Source organism: Lissotriton vulgaris, chromosome 10, assembly GCF_964263255.1.
Source record: "Lissotriton vulgaris chromosome 10, aLisVul1.2, whole genome shotgun sequence".
NCBI lineage: Eukaryota > Metazoa > Chordata > Amphibia > Caudata > Salamandridae > Lissotriton > Lissotriton vulgaris.
Genome location: NC_141698.1, coordinates 343,157,434 through 343,178,645, shown reverse-complemented (window position 1 = coordinate 343,178,645; position 21,212 = coordinate 343,157,434). Strand labels below are relative to the sequence as shown.

At 51.4% G+C, this 21,212-nt stretch overlaps 1 protein-coding gene across 2 annotated transcripts in view; it reads left to right on the top strand.

Annotated features, from left to right (window-relative positions):
* The window catches only part of SETD2 (SET domain containing 2, histone lysine methyltransferase), a 1,045,105-nt gene that overhangs the window by 886,880 nt on the left and 137,013 nt on the right, over nucleotides 1–21,212 (top strand). For both annotated transcript variants that reach the window (XM_086941119.1, XM_086941120.1), the window contains one exon: nucleotides 15,257–15,337. In XM_086941119.1, coding sequence (XP_086797245.1) covers nucleotides 15,257–15,337 — 81 coding nt within the window. The remainder of the gene's footprint in view (nucleotides 1–15,256; nucleotides 15,338–21,212) is intronic.

Genomic DNA, 21,212 nt, shown 5'->3' with positions numbered 1-21,212 from the left:
AAGGTAGAAAAGGGTGCAAGGCGGAGGTGGAGTAGGGTGGAAGGCAGAGGGAGAGAAGGGTGCAAGGGGGAGGGCGAGAAGGGTGCAAGGCAGAGGGGAGAATGGTGCAAGGTAGAAAAGGGTGCAAGGCGGAGGGGGAGAAGGGTGCAAGGGGGAGGGAGAGAAGGGTGCAAGGGGGAGGGAGAGAAGGGTGCAAGGCAGAGGGGAAAGGGGGCAAGGGGGATGGTGATGAAGTTAAGAATGTGCCCCCCCCCCCCCCCCCCGGGAACATTTCTGCAGACGCCCATGGCAACGCACACTACTTTGTGAGAGAGAGTGGAGTGAGAGAGATTGTGGAGTGAGAGAGAGTGGAGAGAGAGACAGTGGAGGGAGAGAGAGAGTAGATAGAGAGTAGAGAGAGAGAGTAGAGAGAGAGACAGGAGAGAGAGACAGTGGAGAGCGAGAGTGGAGAGCGAGAGAGAGTGGAGAGAGAGAGTGGAGAGAGAGAGAGTGGAGAGAGAGTGAAGGGAGAGAGGAGAGAGAGTAAAGAGAGTTGAGAGAGAGAGTAGAGAAAGAGAGTAGAGAGTAGAGAAAGAGAGTAGAGAGAGAGTGGATAGAGAGAGTGGAGAGAGAGAGAGTGGAGAGAGAGGAAAGAGAGAGTGGAAAGAGAGAGAGTGGAGAGAGACAGTGGAGAGAGACAGTGGAGAGGGACAGTGGAGAGAGACAGTGGAGAGGGACAGTGGAGAGGGACAGTGGGGAGAGACAGTGGGGAGAGACAGTGGAGAGAGAGTGGAGAGAGAGTGGAGAGAGACAGTGGAGAGAGACAGTGGAGAGAGAGAGTGGAGCGAGAGAGAGAGAGTAGAGAGAGAGAGTGGAGAGTGGAGAGAGAATGTAGAGAGAGGGAGTGGAGAGAGTAGATAGAGTGAGAGACAGTGGAGAGAGAGACAGTGGAGAGAGAGAGAGGGAGTGGAGAGAGAGAGTGGAGAGAGGGACAGTGGAGAGAGAGAGAGTGGAGAGAGAGACTGTGGAGAGAGAGTGGAGAGAGAGTGGAGAGAGAGAGAGAGAGAGAGAGAGAGTGGAGAGAGTAGGGAGAGAGAGTAGAGAGAGTGGAGACAGTGGAGACAGTGGAGAGAGAGACAGTGGAGAGAGAGTGGAGAGAGAGAGTGGCGAGAGTGGAGAGAGAGAGTAGAGAGAGAGAGTGTAGAGACAGTGAGAGAGAGTGGAGAGAGACAGACAGTGGAGAGAGAGACAGTGGAGAGAGAGTGTAGAGAGAGAGAGAGAGAGTGGAGGGAGAGAGTGGAGGGAGAGTGGAGGGAGAGAGTGGAGAGAGAGAGAGAGTGAAGAGAGAGTGGAGAAAGAGAGAGTGGAGAGAGAGTGGAGAGAGGGAGAGACAGTGGAGAGACAGTGGAGGGAGAGACAGTGGAAAGAGAGTGGAGAGAGAGACAGTGGAGATAGAGTGGACAGAGTAGAGAGAGAGAGAAAGAGTGGAGAGAGAGTAGAGACTGATTGACTCAGAGACTGAATACTGACTGACGCAGAGACTGACTGTCTGAGAAACTGACAGAGAGAGAGAGAGACTGACTGACTGAGAGAGACTGACTGACTGACAGACTGAGAGATATAGAGAGACTGACAGAGAGAGAGAGAGACCGGCCGACTGACTGACAGAGAGAGAGAGAGACTGACAGGCTGACTGACTGAAAGACTGACTGACTGAGAGAGACTGAATGACAGAGAGAGAGAGACTGACTGACAGAGAGAGAGAGACTGATTGACTGAAAGAGAGAGAGACTGACAGACTGAGAGAGAGAGAGAGAGAGACTGTGATGGAATTGGGGTCAAAGTGTGTATGAAGCTATGCAATGCCTCTTAAGATTGCTATTGTCTACTATTAAAAATGTATTATCAAAATGTGCTCTTTGTAGTTACATCTGCTTTTGAAATACTGCATTGTCGCATTGTCTAATGTTTTAAAATGGAAAGGAGAAGGAGCAGTGGATGCACTTTTGTCAAAACTGAACGATGAGTGGGCCCGATGTTGTATATCATGACAGGAGTCTGCATCAGGAAACCCACTTAAATTTGGGCAAACTTCCCCGGCCTACTGATGGCAGGGACCCTGTAATGAATGGACCACCACCTATGATAGCCTGCTGGCAGACTACACCCAACCTTTAACTCCACCATCCAGTGTTACTTATAACGGCTGTATTGGTGACAGTGGCGTAACAATAGCCCGCATCCCCTGCAGTATGGTGAGTCGCTGGCCTGAGTGTTCTAGACTGGCACGGAGGATGGGAGGGGGGCCCCCTCCACGTAGTTTGCAGGGGGGCCCCCTCAAGTTTCGTTACGCCACTGAATGGCAGATAACTATTCCCCAAGAGTCCTGTCTGTGCCCCCACACTTAAGCACAGCTGTGAGCGCACTACATTTGGTTTGGTCCACAAAAGGTCGCACCGCGTCCCACAATCTCCTCTCTCCTTGATGACTGTACGTCCTAATACCTTTTCTAAAGTCCCAATCGAGCATTAAGATGTTGTAAAACATCGAGAGGCCTCCCCAACCGTCCCACTGCCTGTAACACCCCTCCCATTCTTCCTTAACAGACTGGATGTCCCTACCGCGAGGGTGACCACTGGTCGCCCCCTGCACCGGACAGGAGTACTGCCCCAAGGCCCCCCACTGCTCCTGTCCCGGCACAGGAGCTTGAGGTGAAGTCTGTCAGACGCGCTCCACTCCAGCGGGGATCCATCCAGATGTGCACGGCAGTTGTCCACAGCTGCAGGCCGGTGCCCTGCCCCGTGCCTCCTGGGGGGCGAGGCTCTGATGGGGCTGGGGCGCACTGGCAGAGGAGATATCGCGAGGCGACTTCCTGGGGGCGATGCTGCAGCTGACGATTAGGCGCTCAGGAAAAGCGAAGCCGGAAGGTCACTCCTCTGTTTCGGTTCGTTTCAGATCACAGCCCATGTTTTGATGCTTCTCAGCCTCTCACGTACATTGCCAGTAAGGTGAGCAGAAGCCTGGAAAGATGGACAGGAAGCTCGGTGTACGAGTGCACCTACTGCTGAGAGCTGCGGCAGACTCACCCAGCGGCTCAATATTCCAAGGTATAAAACACGGAAAGAGGGCCGCGGAGCTGGGAAGCGACTCGGAAGCAAGCAGGCAGCCAACTGAGAAACTTAGAAATTATGCTGAACTGCTTTAAGGCGACGACAAAAACAAACCCAGAAAAAAAAACGATACTCCGCCCACCGCCGCGATGACGACATCACAGAGGGGGAGAGCGAAAAAATTGCGGGAACACCCCTGAATCTGGTCCGGCCTTGAAGGACAGATCCGGCTCTCAATGGCTAGCCTCCATTTATGGAGCTAGCCAATGGGAGCCGGGGGACGTTCCTGAAGCCCTTATTGTAAGCAATAGATTTCACCTGCGCCGAAAAGCTGCGCACAAGTGCGCAGCCTTCGGCCCGGCAAAACCTAAAAACAGAGTCACTCAGCAGTGAGAGAATACAACTTGTGCATTCAGAAGCAATTTAAGGAAGAATTGCTCTGGGGACAGGCACATACAAAAACATGGAGCCAGAGAATGAGATGAGCAAACTATCCAATCATGAGCTATGGGCTGTCTGAAAGACAGCGTGTGTATTATATTCTAGTCCACAGGCATTCTACAGCAGACCGCTAAAGCGATCTCTGGACGAGACCGAAAAAATGACCTTTAATAGTGTTGACAAGAATTGCCATGGGGACTTATTAGTAGAGGAGCTCTGGATTGCCTTTTCAGCCTGCATGATGGGTATCCTCCTGTTTCCTTTGGGCAAAACAAACTGTAAAAGATATTTTTACCACAGCGCACATAATTCAGATCACTCTTCCTTGGAGCATATGTCCATGGTACCCAAATCATATGGACCACATTTTGTTCCCATCTTTGGCCATTGCTTGTGAAGTAAAATCTTCTATCCCAAAATAATGGGATGGTTACTCTCACCAGCCTGAACATCCAAGATGAACTTGTCCTAATAATCATTTCCCCAGGAGCATTGCTACTACAACAGTTTACACAGCAGTCTCTTCAAGGAGGTATGGTGGTTTTGCTCAGTTGTGCTTTAGAAAGACCCATTTCCTCCACAAAGGAAAGTTATGACTGTCCTACATTGTGTGATTGTTCTATCAGAAAAAGGTGTACGTTTGCAGACATTGAAAGACTATCTGGCTGTGATCTTGGAATGTCTATATTCCTCTGAACAACGTTCTTTATGCTAGAAACTTAGCACTGAGATTCCAGAAAGGTTGGCACAATAATTTTTCACCCACCTTGGGACCATAACCTGGTGTTAACGTTCCTAATGGATCCATCTGTTGAGCCATTATACTGTTGTTCAGTTTCTCTCCTTGAAAACATGTGGGTGTTGGGTGTTTTTTTTTGTTGCTTTAAGTGTCCAGAAGTAAGAGAGCGGCAGCTACTGGTAGCTTCTCCTTGGTTAGCTGATTTTGCAAATTGCTGAGTGACTATTGAGGGTAAAGCCTTCCTTCTTACTTAAAGTACTGTCCGAATTCCAATTATTAAACAATATTTTGGAGCTGGAGAAGAAACATCCCAAACTGGACCCAGGAAGTGCCCTTAGCCTCTAAATTCATGTAACTGAGGACACTTGCTGTGCTTGATGATAACCTAGTTATTGGTTGCAAGGCAGCTGAACTTGGCCAGTCTATTAAAAAAAAAGTTTAGTTTTGTGTGTCAAAACCTGTTATGGCTTGGTTGCGAAAGCCATCTTAGACCTTTAGAGCACATTCGACAAGAGGTAAGGCAGCAACTTCTCCCCTCCTTCAGTATCCTCTTGCAAACGATTTGTCAGGCTACCAGATAGTCTTAGGCTCACTACTTCACAAAACACCATTGTTCTGATTGAGATAATCAAGAAATTGGATGATGTACTGCAAGACTGCAAATTTGTGGAAGGAACATTTTACAACTGATGTTCCCGAGGCACCAAGGCCAGTTCATTCATGATGACTCTGAGAAATGTTATGTATACCGGCAGAGAAAGCAGCAAGAGGCCCAATTTGATGGACAAGTTAGGGGATTATTCAAAATAACATCCGGGTGCCAAATGTCAGTATTTCCATTCCCATGGAATGCAGTGTATGTAGGCATGGCACACAGGCATGTGTGCCTTGTCATGTTTTCACTTTTATCTGTGCTAAGACACGCAGCCTTCAATGGCATTATACATGAATTAGGTGAGGGGTCACTTAGGGTAGCACAATACATGCTGGAGCCCATGGAGACCCTCTTTAGTACCCTTGTCCTAGGTACCCGGGGTGCCATTTGCTAGGGGGCTTACAGGGGTCTAAAGGTATTGCCAATTGAGGGAACAATATACAGTTATAGAGAATGAGATCTTCCACTGGGGACCTGGATAGCAGGCACCTAGTGCACTTCCTCTCAAAATTGCATCAAATACCAGGCAAAAAGTGAGGCTGACCATGTCAAAAAGGGCACTTTCTACAATGGGCAAATGTTCTAACCCCCCCATTTAAGTTTAAAGTTCTCTAACAGAAGCATAAACAGTTTTTTCCAATGATGTTCTGTTACTAGACTTTACAGTCATCATTGAAAAGAAGGATCAAATCTTCAATGGCGTCCCGGGGCTGTACTCTCCCAGGCTGTTGCCAACTGGAGGGAAGCACCAAAGTTCACAATTCGATGTGAACTAGACATGAGTGACTCGCTGGGAAGAGTGGTTTCACGGACAGTGGGTTTACGACCCCACACCCGACAGAGGACAACTAGCTTGTCTGGGATGTCCAAGCATCGCTTATGGACTTGCGCTTTGATGGCTTTGTCTCTTCGGAGACAAGGTGGTTTCTGCGCTGGAGCGCTTTAAGGACAGCAGGGCTAAGGCCATGGCCCTTTCCATGGCACACTCTTCCCAATCCGCCTTCTGCTCCTTTTGTGACCATAAAAGGGACTTCCAGCCGCATCTGTATCTGCCCAGTCACTACGGCGCACAAGGTCCACAGCCTATGAGTGGCAAAGGACGCAGTACCTACAGGCGCTGTGGGTCTGATAGCCAGCGGGTGGATCAACCCACGCCCACCCCCTCCCCCTTCTTGGCAGCCACAGCCTCCAAAGGTTCCTAATCTTCCCTTTTACCATCATCAGCACCCAGTGGGCGGCCGGATTCCCCATCCCTTGTCCCACTTGCGGTCCATAATATCAGACAGGTGAGTTTTGCAGATTGTTCGAAGGTACTATTCCCTCCTCTTCGAGCCTATCTCTCCTCCATGCCACCTACTTACGACAGGCTGACTAAGGGCCACCTAGCCCTTTTCTGCTATGAAGTAAGGTCTCTCTTGTCCAAGGGAGCCATATAGAGGGTCTAGAAGTAGGTTGTGGTTGTTATTGCCGCTACTTTCTGTTGCCCTAAAAGGATCTTCATCCTATCCTCGACCTGTGCTCTCAATTTCTTGCTGGAACTAGGAGACTGGTTGGTAGGCTTAGAGTTTTAGGATGCATACTTTAATATCCCTGTCCTGCCTGCCCATAGTCGTTACCTGTTCATAGTGGGCCGCAAGAATTTTCAGTTTCCCGTGCTTCCTTTTGGCCTCACCAACACTCCTCGCTGATGGCGGTGGTTGCAGCTCATCTGCAGAGATTAGGGGTGCAAGTCTTCCCCTATCTCGAAAACTGGCTATTGAAGGCAGGCTCCTCCCAGGCTGTCATCTGCCACCTCGACTACAATAGACCTCCTGCGTTCACTGGGGTTCACTATCAATGTGCCAAAGTGTTACCTGACTACCTCTCAGGTGTTCCCTTTCATCTTAGTTGTTCTGGACACTGTACAGTTTCCCGCCTATCCTCCAGAACGGCGTATCCAGGATATTCAGACTATGATGCTGATGTTTCAGCCTCTGCCCTAGATTTCAGTGGTACTGACTGAGTCTCCTGGGCCTCATTGCCTCCTGCATCCCGCTGGTGACACATGCCTGCTGGCATATGCAGGCTCTGCAGTGTAACCTGTAGTTCCAGTGGGCACAGCATCAGAGTGATCTCTCCAACATGGTCCAGAGCTCGGAGGGAACTGCGAAAGATCTGCAGCGGTGGATAATGAACCGCAATTGGTTCATCAGCCGACCCCTCTCCCTTCCCCAACCAAATCTGGCTGTAGTGACAGATGCGTCACTCCTGGGATGGGACGGCCATTAGGGTGAGGTGGAGATAAGGGGACTCTGGTCTCTGGCAGAATCTGGACTCCATATCAACGTGTTGGAGCTCAAGCAATACGGCTGACATTAAGTCCTTCTACCCTCCATCAAGAGAAGGCTAATGAAGGTGTTCACAGACAACACCACCGCAATGTGGTACTGCCACAAACAGGGATGGGTGGTCGTGGACCCTTTGCCAAGAGGCCCTGCATCTCTGGACTTGGCTGGAACATCAGGGCATTTCCTTGGTGGTTCAAGATCTTGAGGCCTCTCTAAACTCCAGGGCAGACAAACTCAGCCGCAGATGCCTAATGGATCAAGAATGGCGTCTGCATCTAGAGGTTGTGTAATGTCTCTTTCAGCAGTGGGGAGAGCATTGTTTTGACCTGTTTGCCAACGCCAGGAACACGCAATGTAAGCAGTTCTGCACGCTGAATTTTCCAAGGCGACTCTCGCTCGGAGACACTTTTCGTCTCAAGTGGAGCTCAATCCTCCTGTACGCCGTTCCACCCATACCACTCCTGCCCCAGAAGATCCGGAACGACCAGGCCAAAGTCATCCTTGTGTCTCCAGTCTGGGGACGGAGGGTCGGGTATCCCAAGTTGTTGATCATGGCCATCTTTCCTGGAGTCAGGTTGCCCCTTCTGGAGATCTTCTGTAGCAGCAGCTGGGGAAGGTTCTCAACCAGAACCTGTCTGTGCCCCGCCTTCTTGCATGGAGATTGAGCAGCGACAGTTGACCGCTTTCAACCTTCCTCCTGAAATCTGTAACCTTATCTTGGCAGCCACGCTTCCCTCTACTTTTGATCCTTTCCCAGCAGGACTCTGCTCTGGGCACTCTCATGGGCTATCTCTGCCATTTATTTCAGCTTTTCCTGCATTTGCATGACCAGCCATCCCGCTTTAAATCCCCTAATTTAAAAAGGTTTTGAAAGGTTTATTCTTTCACTCTTTCATTATACCCCAGTGGGAACTCAGCCTTGTCCTTACTTTCCTTATGTGATCTCCCTTTAAGCCCCTGCACAATTGTCCACTCTGGCTCCTTTCCATCAAGATGGCCTTTCTCGTGGCTATTACATCTGCCTAGAGGGACCGTGAACTTCAGGCCTTGTCCTCCAATTCTCCTTATCTGAACATGTACGTTTACTGGTGCTTCGTACGAGAGCTTCCTTTCTCCTGAAAATGGTTACTCCTTTCATTTAGGCCAATCCATCACACTGCCTACTTTTTTTGCTCCGCCTCATCACTCCAAGGAGGAGGAGCCACTTCACCATCTGGTCCCAAAAAGAACATTGTCGTTCTAGCTGGACTGCACACGAGTTTCGGATAGACGACCAACTCTTCGTGGGTATGTCAGAGAGAAGAAAGGTCGGGCCATACAGAAGAGGACCACCTCACAATGGATCGTGCTTTGTATCTAAATCTGCTATGCATTGCCTAATAAGCAATCCCTGAGGGTTTGCGTGCTCATTCCACCAGAGCTAAAGCTGCTACCACTGCGTTAGCACGCAAAGTTTTGGCCCTAAACATGTGTCAGGCAGCAACGTGGGCTTTACTGCACACGTTTACTTAGCACTACTGCCTGGATAGTCTGGTCCATAGTGCTGGATAGTCCGGTCCGTAGGAATGGGCATTTTTCGTGTTCGGTCTTATAGGACTTCCTCATGTGAAATTGATCCACAGACCCACCTTTGGGGAGGTATTGCTTGGGTATCTGTTCTGCGGCTAGAAGTCTCTATCAGATTAACAATTACTCACCTTTGATAACGCCGTATCTGAAAGAGACACGTTAGTGATAGATTCCTTACCTTATCCGGAAATGTTTGCGTAGCAGTACCCTTGCGCGTCGTTAGGCGTCGTCTGCGGCTCCGCGTCAGTCGTCTGCGTCGTGGGTGCCGTGATGAAGTCGTCGAAGTACTTAGACACCGCCTCCGCGTGCTGACGTCAGTTCTTCTTTTTTCAGCGCCAGCAGCGCAGATCCGGAAAAAGTGGTACCTTAGTCACTTGTTGTTTGGCTAAACTTTTTTGATCCCTTTTGATTGTTTTTCTTGAGTCTTGCGACTCCGGACGGTTCCGATAGGGATACCAGGTTTCAAGCCTTTTGAGGATTGCGACCGACTGATGTCGGTCACCGACCCTCACAGTCGGTGTCCACTGTCTCGGCGTCGACCACGACGACAAGACCTGCTCTGACTGCCGGGCCCTGACTTCGAAAGCTAGGTGGTAGCGGTACCCGCAAGCGACTCGAACTCCGGCAGTCGGCCACGCGCTGTGAGAGGTCCCGGTCCTAACGGAGGTCGAGGGACAGGTCGCGGGGTAGGAGCCATCACAGCTCCGGGAGTCGACATCACTCCTCCGGGTCAAAGTCGTAGTCAGGTAAGCACAAGAAGTCGAAGAGACGTCATCGCTCTTCCGACTCCCCCCGACGCTCGCGCAATGCGGCCGGGGGTTCGGGTGACACCGCCCACGCGGCTCCGTCGGAGTCGCGGGCGTCGCAGCCTGCTCCACACCCTCCGGTCCCTGGGCAGAACGTGACGCCGAGGGAGATCGAGCGCTTCCTCATGGCCATGAGGTCCCTCTCTTCACCGACGGGCTCCACGGCGCCTTCGGGCCCAACGGGGCCGTCTGGAGGCCCTAGCGGGTCGGGGGCTTCGGCTCGACGCCGTCGGGTACTTGGGCCCGGCGCCGTTGGGCCCCACTGGATCCGCTTCGGGATCCGGGTCGGCGCCGGTTGACCTAACTACCTCACTGGCGCCGACCCCTCAGGTCTCACCCCTGGCACCGTCCTCGGGCGGCGCCGTCCCCGATGCCTCTCTCACTCCGGTTCCGGCGTCGGAACGGCGCCGCTGTGCGCCGCTTTCGATGCTGCTTGGGGAGTTTACCTTCTATGAACCGGCCCCGTCGTTTGACAACCCTGATTATCAGGAGATGGGTGATGAGGAGTATTGGGAGGGGTCTGAGGACCCTCTGACACGGGAGTGTCAGTCTCAAGAGGACTGGACAGGTGGACTTGAGGATGACAGTGGTCTGGACACCTCACCAGACACTGGCTTTGTCTCGCCTCCTACCGTGGCTACGGAGGAGGGGGCAACTTACAGTGTGGTGTTGATGCGGGCGGCCAAGGCCTTGGGCCTTGAGCTCCCTGTCGCGGCCGTGAGGACTAACCTCCTCACTGAGGTCCTTAAACCGCAGTCAAGCTCGGCCGAGCCTCTGCTGTCGTTTAATGAGGCCTTGACCGCCGTTCTTTTGGGCACTTGGTCCAGGCCTGCTACGGGTTCGCCCGTAGATAGGAACGTGGCCAGACGCCACCACCCCGGGCGACCCATGTTTCCTGTCCACCCACCACACCCCGAGAGCCTGATCATCCAGGCTTCGAATTCCCAGACCGCATTCCCGTCGGCTCCGCCGGACAGTGAATCCAAGAGGTATGAGCAGTACGGCAAAAAGGTATTCCCCTCCCTTAGTCTGGGACTGCGGTCTTCCAACACCGCATGCCTCTTGGGCCGCTACACCCACTCTCTGTAGGACACGGTCGCGGAATTGCTGCCAGAGTGTCCGTAGGAGGTACGGGCCAAACACCGCCAAGCCCTTGTGGAAGGCCGGGATGCAGCAAAATATTCTATCCGGTGTGGGCTGGATACCACGACTCACTGGGCAGAGCGATGGCAACGACGGTGGCGATTCGTCGCCACGCCTGGGTGAGGTCCGCCAACTTTTCGGCCGATGTCCAGAATACACTCATGGACATGCCGTTTGATGGCCGTCGCCTTTTCGGCGACAAGGCAGACCACGCGCTTGAGCGCTTTAAGGACTCCAGGGCCACGGCCAAGTCCTTGGGCCTCTCGGCCCCATGCCAGCAAATGGGTGCCTTTCGCTCCTTTCGTGGCCAAGGAAGGGGCACCCCCACACGTGCTGCCAGCCACGCACCGCAGACTAACATCCAATGTGGTGGCGGCCGTGGAATTCGCCGTGGAGGTGGTCAGGGACAAGGGTGAGGTAAGTCCACACCTTCCCCTGCAGCATCCGCCTCAAAACCCTCCTAGTCCGTGCTTTCAGGCCCATGTGACGCCAGTAGGGGGCAGGGTTCGCCATCACCACTCCCACTGGCGCACTGTCACATCCGGCAGGTAGGTGCTGCAAATCGTCCGAAAGGACTACTCCCTCCCCTTTGAGACGAACCCTCAAGCCATGCCACCGCAATACCACCGTGTATCGGGGATCATATGCGACTTCTGCAGGAGGAAGTTTCGGCCCTCTTGGCCAAGGGGGCCATCGAGCGCTTTCCTGGGCCAGAAGTAGGATGTGGTTTCTACTCCCACTACTTTCTGGTACCCAAGAAGGGCAAAGGGGGCCTACGCCCTATCTTGGACCTACTGAACGTCAACGGCTTCTTCCGAATGGAGAAGTTCAAAATGCTGACTCTGGCTCAGGTCGTAGCTGCCCTGGACCCAGGAAACTGGATGGTAGCGTTGGACTTGCAGGACGCTTATTTCCACATCCCTGTCCTGCCGCCCACCGGCGCTACCTGCGGTTCACGGTAGGCCACAAGCACTTTCAGTTTACTGTGCTCCCCTTCGGCCTTACCAGCGCCCCACGGGTGTTCACGAAAGTGATGGCAGTGGTTTCAGCTCATCTGTGCAGGTTAGGGGTTTCAGTCTTCCCCTACCTCGACGACTAGTTGTTGAAGGCGGGCTCGCCCCAGACAGTCGTCAGCCACCTCCAGACGACGGCAGACCTCCTGCACCAGCTGGGGTTCTCCATCAATGTGCCGAAGTCACACCTGTGCCCCTCCCAGAAGCTCCTCTTCATCGGAGCGGTTCTCGACTCGGCGCAGTTTCGGGTTTCCCCCCCGGACAGCGGGTTCGGGATACACAGGCTCTAATTCCGATCTTTCAGCCGTGAGTTTCGGTCAGGTTGACGCTGCAGCTTTTGGGGCTGATGGCCTCCTGCATCCTTCTTGTGCATCACGCCCGTTGGCGGCTGCGGGCTCTGCATTGGGACCTGAAGTTTCAGTGGGCCCAACATCAGGGCAACCTGTCCAACCATGTCCTGATCTCGGAGGGCACTGCGAGACAGCTTCAGTGGTGGCTCACGGACCACCATTGGGTCAGCGGCAAATCCCTCTACCTTCCCCAACCGGAACACGTAGTTGTGACTGACGCGTCCCTCCAGGGCTGGGGAGGCCACATGGGAGAGGCGGAGATCAGAGGCCTCTGGTCTCCGGCGGAGTCCCGGCTCCATATCAACCTTTTGGAACTGCGGGCGATTCGTCTAGCACTGAAGGCATTCCTCCCCTCTGTCCAGGGGAGTGTAGTGCAGGTGTTCACGGACAACACCACTGCCATGTGGTACTGCAACAAACAGGGCGGGGTGGGGTCGTGGGCCCTCTGCCAGGAGGCTCTGCGCCTCTGGCAGTGGCTGGAACATCAGGGCGTGACCCTGGTGGTTCAACACCTGGCAGGTTCTCTGAACGCCAGGGCGGACGAACAGAGCCGCCGGTGAATGATGGATCACAAATTGCATCTGAACTCGAACGTGGCGCAAGGTCTCTTTCTGCAGTGGGGAAAACCTTGGTTAGATCTATTCGCCACCGAAGAGAACGCGCAATGTCATCAGTTCTACGAGTTGGAATTTCCAAGGCGACATTCGCTCGGAGACGCTTTTCGTCGCGAGTGGAGTTGCGGTCTGTTGTACGCCTTTCCACCTATACCACTTCTGCCCAGAGTGCTGAAGAAGATCAAAAGCGACCAGGCCCAAGTCATACTTGTGGCTCCGGACTGGGTATGAAGGTACTGGTATCCAGAGCTACTCATTATGTCAGTCGATCCCCTGGTTCGTCTGCCTCTTCGGGAGGACCTTCTGTCGCAGCAACAGGGGACGGTCCTCCACCCGAACCTGTCCAGTCTCCACTTCCATGCTTGGAGATTGAGCGGCGACAGTTGAGGCCATTTGACTTGCCTCCTAAAGTCTGTAATATCATTCTGGCAGCCAGGCGTCCCTCCACAAAGTCGGTATACGCCTGCAGGTGGAACAGATTTGTGGCATGGTGCACAGCAAAGGCTGTGGATCCTCTCTCTGCCCCTCTTTCTGAGGTTCTTCTCTTCCTTCTTTCTCTTGCCCAGCAGGGCTCTGCTCTGGGCACTATCAAGGGCTACCTTTCTGCCCTTTCAGCCTTCCTAAGGCTGCCTGATCAACCATCTTTGTTCAAGTCCCCAATTGTAAATCGTTTTCTGAAAGGCATCACACACATGTTTCCACCTGTTCCCTTCGTGATGCCTCAGTGGGACTTGAACCCGGTTCTTATTTTTCTGATGTGCGCTCCCTTTGAGCCACTTCACAACTGTCCTATCCGCCTTCTTACTCTGAAGGCTGCATTCCTGGTTGCCATCCCCTCTGCCAGGAGAGTGAGTTAGCTCCAGGCTCTATCCTCTAAACCCCCTTTCCTTTCTGTCCATCCGGACAAGGTTGTGTTGCGGACAAAACCCTCTTTCCTGCCCAAGGTAGTCACAGCCTTCCACATCGGGCAGTCCATCACCTTGCCTACCTTCTTTCCACCTCCGCATCCCTCGAAAGAGGAAGAGGCTCCACCGTCTGGACCCAAAACTTGCGCTCTCATACTATCTGGATCGCACACGCCAGTTCCGGGTGGATGGCCAACTCTTTGTTGGTTACGTGGGAGCTAAGAAAGGACGGGCGGTGCACAAACAGACCATCTCTCGGTGGATCGTGTTGTGAATCCAAGCGTGCTACTCTATGGCTAAGAAGGAACCTCCTGTTGGGCTGAGGGCCCATTCCACTCGGGCGACGGCGACTACTACTGCCCTGGGCCGAGGAGTCCCCTTGCAGGACATTTGTCAGGCAGCTACGTGGGCCTCGCTGCACACGTTCACAAGACACTACTGCCTGGACAGCCAAGTCCGGAGGGATGGCTTCTTTGGCCGTTCCGTCCTCCAGGACTTTCTGGTGTGATTATTGGTTCGCAGACCCACCACCGGGGTTGGTATTGCTGGGTTATCTATTCTAAGGTAAGAAATCTATCACAAACGTGTCTGTCAGATTCACAAGTTACTACTTGTGTAACAATATATCTGTAAGAGACATTAGTTAGTGATAGATTCCTTACCGACCCACCCATCCTCCCCGTTCTGCGAACCAATATCTAGGGTTAAGGTCATCCCCTTTCAGTGCCCTAGTTTCAATGGCACCAGTGTTGGTTTTTAACATGACTGCGTTTCTGGCGCGTAAAAGCTTTGTCTAAGAACTGATGTCAGCACGCGGAGGCGGCGTCTAAGTACTCTGACAACGTCATCACGGCGCCCACGACGCCAACGACGGACGCGGAGCCGCAGATGACGCCTACCGACACGCAAGGGTACTGCTACGCAAAAATTTCCGGATCCAGTCTGACTCCTGGGGATATTCTAAGGTAAGGAATCTATCACTAACTAATGTCTCTTACAGATATAACGTTACCCAAGTAGTAACTCGTGCATCTGGTAGAGAAACACTCTAGCAGCAGCTTCCTTATCAATACCACCCATCCTCCCCGCTCTGCGGACGGATTTCTAGGGACAGGGATTTGCCCTTTTCAGGGCTCTAGTTTTCCACACCAGTGGTCAGTGTACTTAGTGGCTCCGCGCTTCTGGCGTGGTAAGTCACAAAACGTGAATGACATCTGCACGCTGGGGTGGCGCCTATAAAGGCACCTCTCATGTCGGTTCCTACACCACCTACAGTTGCGCAGGGGCTCTGCTGAAGAAAAATTTCCCGATCCAATCTGGCGCCATGAGGTGACGAATCTGCAGCCAGCCCCTGCCAGAAAAGGCGTTACCGAACGTAAGTAACTTGTTCTGTACACTATAGCCTTGGTCTTTCCCTCTTGGCCACTTGTTTAATTCATTGATGAAAGAATCACTGCTATTTTTTTTCATCCTGGTATGGAGGTTATTTGTCCTCCTCCATCTGACCAATTTTAGTTTGTATTTAGTGGAGGTTGCAAGCCTATGGATCGTTTTTTTTTTTTTTTACAGACAGTCATGAATGTTCTTGCTTATGTCTATTTTCAGTCTTCCCAAAAGCCAAACACTGCAGAAGCCGACACCTCGAGCGAACTAGCCAAGAAGAGTAAAGAAATATTCCGGAAAGAGGTAAAAAGATGGGCATGTATAATTATCTTCACTGGTATGGTCACTTGTCTTGTTGGGATGCTGCATATGGGGGTCAATAAGCAGAAGAGAAATGCCTGTTGAAGTAAGAGTAGGCGAGCGGCTTTTGATCATTCAATGCCAGAACCTTGTATGCACACAATGTGCTTATTTGTTCTTTAATGAGAAGGCCTTTTCTTTTGGTGCTAGAGATTCCCGTGTATTTTGGACCTTGGACATTAACAGATAATTAAGGAATTCAAATTTGTGACTTTGTAGGAATATTATTATTTGACAAATACATTGTAGTTTAGAATTGTGGTGATTAGTATTTTTCATATTTACATACTTTTCTTTACATAACCTTTATGTTTTCTGTACTTCTATCATAATTAGAGCAAGTAGAGTCCCATTCTTGTTCAAATTCTGCATGACTATTGAAAATTAAATGCGTTTAGTGTTTTTTTTCAAATACTTTATTAATATTTACCAGTTCAAAATCGTCTAAATAGTGGTTTTTGTCTCCATGTTGGGACAGAAATGTCCTCTGCATTTTAAACAGGCATGTACTTCTTCCCTGAGTGCCTGTTTGTAAATGAATCAGTTGTCTTGACTTTATCTTGGCCCATGTGTACAGAAGCCTGGATTCGTCCCTGACAATGTGAGTACCAGGACCTGCCCTATTGCCTGGAAGAGTGCACCAGTCATACTCTTTTACAGGCGCTGGACTACTGTCCATGTCCAGTATGTATTCTATCAAGCAGTGTTTGCAGCGTATTGTTTACAATCCTTAGTGTGGCATGATCTTTTTCCTGCGTTAATGTGAATGTGGTCTGCATACTTCTCTGCTGTAAAATGAAACCCAGACCTTGCTCTGATATCCCGCGTGCGTGTTTGCGCAAAACTTATATGATGGTAGGGGGTCTGTGTATTTACGGATCTGAATACTGGATCCATTTTGGATGCCCCTGATTTAGCATGGCACAATATAGAGGATGAAGGCCGCTTTTCCCAGTTTGTTGTAGTGTTTTGCCTATTTTCCTGTAGCCAGAGGGTGGAAAACTTGACCCTTTAAAAATTCTGTGATGATCTTGCGGATTAGTTTTTCCTGAATCGTGCCATCTGGTAAACCGTAGGGATGAGACGTGGGACTGCAGTTTTAGGTGGTGTTCAAGGTCAGGAGGGTTCTATGCAGGGCCTGCCTTTTGACCCCACTCTGATTATTGATCAGGAAGGCTAATGCCAGCCAGATGCAAAGAACTCTCATTTCATTGTGCTTAAATTGTTGAGTCCTGGTGGATGCCAGCCCATTCCTACCTGCTGTAAAGAGACATCACTTTGCACGAAGGCTGTGTCTGGAGAGTAGCCTGAAAATGACATTTAAAAGAGAACCAACCTACACTGGTTCTGAACCCTCGGACAGTGTATCCGCATCCCCAGACTGGTAAATGTTTTTAAAAATGGGGTCTAAACCTCCACATTTTGTTCCACTCCTACGTTCTTCTTGACCAAGAAAGGGGTGCTCCATGGAGCACTCGAAGACTTGTTGTGCAACAAACTCTGGTGTCTGCCTGCCAGCCAGTCTGTAAGAGGTGAGAGAGTGCCTAATAAGCATAGAAGCCAGACTGCGTGCTGAGAGGGCGGGAGTGTGCCTGACCATGCAGAAGGAGAGACTGACCAGGAGGAGGGCCTCCGCATATAAGCACAACGAGGAACCCCAGAGAAAGGTGATGTTCAAGAGTAATCCCTACTGTAAAGGGTTCCCTAGTGTCTCGGCGCAGTTCACAAGTGAGCAGTATTGTCATTGCTGTGAGTGCATTAAAAGAAAGTGTCAAGATCTGAGGGCAGATTTGCAAACCACTGCACAGCCTGAACTACCGAAGCAACCAGCAGGTGCATAGAGGGGCTTAGCCTATCTGCTCCTAAGCATAATCTTGCCTGAGAACGTAGAGGGATGCTAATTGTGGGACTGCTACTATAATGGTGGGAAAGAGATTACTGGGAAGGCAGGTGAGTGTGCAGTGCTTCACTTTTAGAATATAGCTTAGTACAAACCTCTATATAGTACACTTTGGATTGTAAAGTACTACGTACAGCTGTAATATTAAAATAGCTTCTTTTCAATAAATGATTAGTACTGAGCTGGTCAGTGTTATTGTGTCTGTTGGTTGACTGTTGAGTTCTGAGCTCGCACAACCCTCCATTCCCCCCAATGCTCCCCATTCTATCCCCCTAAAATGCCTTTGTCTGCTCGTCCTCGCTACCCTGAGATTCAAGTCTGGAGAGAGCTGTACTTATCTAAGTTTGCAAAGTGATGGGCGGCGGCGTCTCGCCGGCGGCAAGATGGCTGCACCTTAAGTGTGAACAAAGCAATACAAAAGGGGATGATGGACGGAGCGTTTGAGCAAATCAAACACTCACCCCCAGTCAACTGATCTGGGTTTAATCCATCACCATTCTTTAGCTCACTCAGCCACCCCAGTTCAGACATGGCCATATGCAAATCAGTCTGACCCTGTGCCTCATGGGAACAGTCCAGCAGAACTGCCAAGCCATGTTTTCCCTGGACCGAAAACAAGCATCCTGGGACCGGTTTCGGATTCATAATCCTCATCAGCCAGACTATCTTGAATGCAGTGGCCAAGTGAGCAAGGGACTTGCGTCTGAGCATACCCTGCCAACTTAGGGCGAACAAAGCAATACAAAAGGGGATGATGGACGGAGCGTTTGAGCAAATCAAACACTCACCCCCTTTGCCACAGGATTCAAGATAGCCTGGCTGATGAGGATTATGAATCCGAAACCGGTCCCAGGATGCTTGTTTCCGGTCCACGGAAGATATGGCTTGGCAGTTCGGGCTGGACTGTTCCCATGAGGCACAGGGTCAGACTGATTTGCATATGCCATGTCTGAACTGGGGTGGGGGAGTGAGCTAAAGAATGGTGATGGATTAAACCCAGATCAGTTGACGGGGGATGAGTGTTTGATTTGCTCAAACGCTCCATCCATCATCCCCTTTTGTATCGCTTTGTTCGCCCTAAGTAGGCAGGGTATGCTCAGACGTGAGTCCCTTTCTCACTTTGCCACTGGATTCAAGATAGCCTGGCTAATGAGGATTATGAATCCGAAACCAGTCCCAGGATGCTTGTTTCCAGTCCAGGGAAGATATGGCTTGGCAGTTCGGGCTGGACTGTTCCCATGAGGCACAGGGTCAGACTGATTTGCATATGGCCATGTCTGAACTGGGGTGGCGGAGTGAGCTAAAGAATGGTGATGGATTAAACCCAGATCAGTTGACTGGGGGGTGAGTGTTTGATTTGCTCAAACGCTCCGTCCATCATCCCCTTTTGTATCGCTTTGTTCGCCCTAAGTTGGCAGGGTATGCTCAGAGTGAGTCCCTTGCTCACTTTGCCACTGGATTCAAGATAGCCTGGCTGATGAGGATTATGAATCCGAAGCCGGTCCCAGGATGCTTGTTTCCGGTCCAGGGAAGATATGGCTTGGCAGTTCGGGCTGGACTGTTCCCATGAGGCACAGGGTCAGACTGATTTGCATATGGCCATGTCTGAACTGGGGTGGCGGAGTGAGCTAAAGAACGGTGATGGATTAAACCCAGATCAGTTGACTCAGGGTGAGTGTTTGATTTGCTCAAACGCTCCGTCCATCATCCCCTTTTGTATCGCTTTGCACCTTAAGTGTGCCCAGCCGGCCGAGCGAATAATTCCCTAAAATCTGGGAAACATTGTGCTCATCCACACAATTGCTAAATAGGTTTGCGCTGCCAACATGTGGCTGCGGCACAACCTGTTGGCGAGAGTGACGCACCGTGCAAAAGCAAGAACGCCATGACTGGACTGGCAGGCTGCGAGTGAGACGAGGTCGCATGGGCAGCTGCTCACTACATGACACGCCGCTCTTTGAACGGCAGCAACAGAGACCCCACTTGTGAAGTCTGAATCTGCACCGCAGCTCTAGAGTGGAAACTACACCCCTGCGGAGGCACCACCAGCAATAACCACAGAGAACGCCTGTGACTGGACTGAGTCGACACTGATCTGCGGAGTGCACGCCACAACCAGCAGCGGCAAGCTACCGGGGCTTGCCCTAGAAGACTGCAACAGACACGGTCCAATGTTGAGATCTGCACAAAGCCACATAAAGTATCGAGGTGAGGCGGGGTGGGAGGGGTCTGTTTGCCGGAGGGGTCTGTTTGCCGCACATCGACAGCCTAAACACTGAGCGCTGAGACTTCCTGGCCCCGCTCTCCCCACAAATAGGCCACCACAGCTGGGCACACAATCATCTCAAGCGAGCGCCCAAACTGGGCCCATGTAAGCCGAAACCCAAACTGGGTGCTAAGAACACAGCAATGCCTTGTCATCAGAGCGGCTACTGCCAGAGGTGCATGTTGAGCGCTGCGACCACTTGAGCCTCATTTCCCCTGAATGCGAACTGCCACCATCAAACGCGTCCTCAACTGGAACAGGTGATAAGCAGGTGGTCTGATCAAACCTAACTAGGCCGCACCACTGAACTGGAGCTGTAACCCCCCCACCCCCCACACTCCGCATCCGCTGGTCCAGCTACAGCCTTGGATGAAAGCAGCTCCCTCCATATACGAAACACGCACCACCAGCTACATGCCTGCACTGACTAGCGGACATTGATACCCTGCTAAGTGCTCCCCAGGCCTGCTGCAATTAAACTTGCACTCAACTAGCATATTTGGAATGGACCAACTGGAGGTGTGGCAATGAACTAATTAACATCCCCTACCGCATTGCGATTCCAGAGATCGCCCGACTCTGAGTGACCGCAACTCCACTGCCAAAAAGATACATGAACTGCAACACATCTGCTGTCACATCCCGGGAACCTGACCACCGGGGAGCGATTCCGAATACAACCAGCAGTACTCAGTCAGTCTGAAGATGCCACAACCCGGGCGCTGAGAGTAACACCTGAGCAGAAAAGGCCAATAGCAAGAGGCCAAGTACATAAACCCATTCAGACCACATATACAGAGGACACCCTTGAGGTTTATCTTGCAGGGTGCGCAATTCACATTCTTGGCTCTACACCTCTTAAGATTGGGCCCTAAGAAACTACGGCCCAAGTAGACAAGGAGAAGGTACAGAACATCCCAGTGGACCAAAACGGAACAAAACGAAGAACCACAACAGCAACATACTTGGGGCGCTCCTTAGCACATTCTCCAATCCTTGTGCCCCAACCGAAGCTGCGATGGGAAAGGCTGACACCAAACAACCCAAGCTAACCTTTGAGGCCGGACGCACCGGAAGATACGGAGACCCACCTCAAGAGGCAGAACAGGCCACACAAACTGACACCACTTGGGTGCAAGATGAGGACATACTATCCCTAATCCTAGAGGTCAAATCTAGCCTGAAAACAATAGACAAAAAAAATTGACCACCTAGTGGCCCGACTTGAACAGGGCCAGCAACATGTGGATTTGCATGACCATCGGATCACCCACTTGGAAGCCAGAGTATCTGACGCAGATAACACCAGCTCCGAGAATCGCCAATGCCTGCTCAAAATGGACAAGACACTGGAACTCATCCGTGCTAAAAAAATAAAGACCTTGAATCCCACTCTCGGAGAAATAATCTTTGTATCACTAGAATCCCAGAATCTACAACCATATCCAAAGTGGAGAACTACCTAGAGTTGCTGCTTCGCGATCTGCTTGGCACTGCCTTGTCTGAGATCTTCATTGTTGAGAGAACGCACCGGTCACTTGGCCCACGGCCCCTCCTGCAATAATAGCCTCTATCCTAAACTACTGTGACCGCGGCACAATCCTGCTACAAGCCAGAGAAATTAGGGAAGTCAGAAATCAAGGAAACACTCT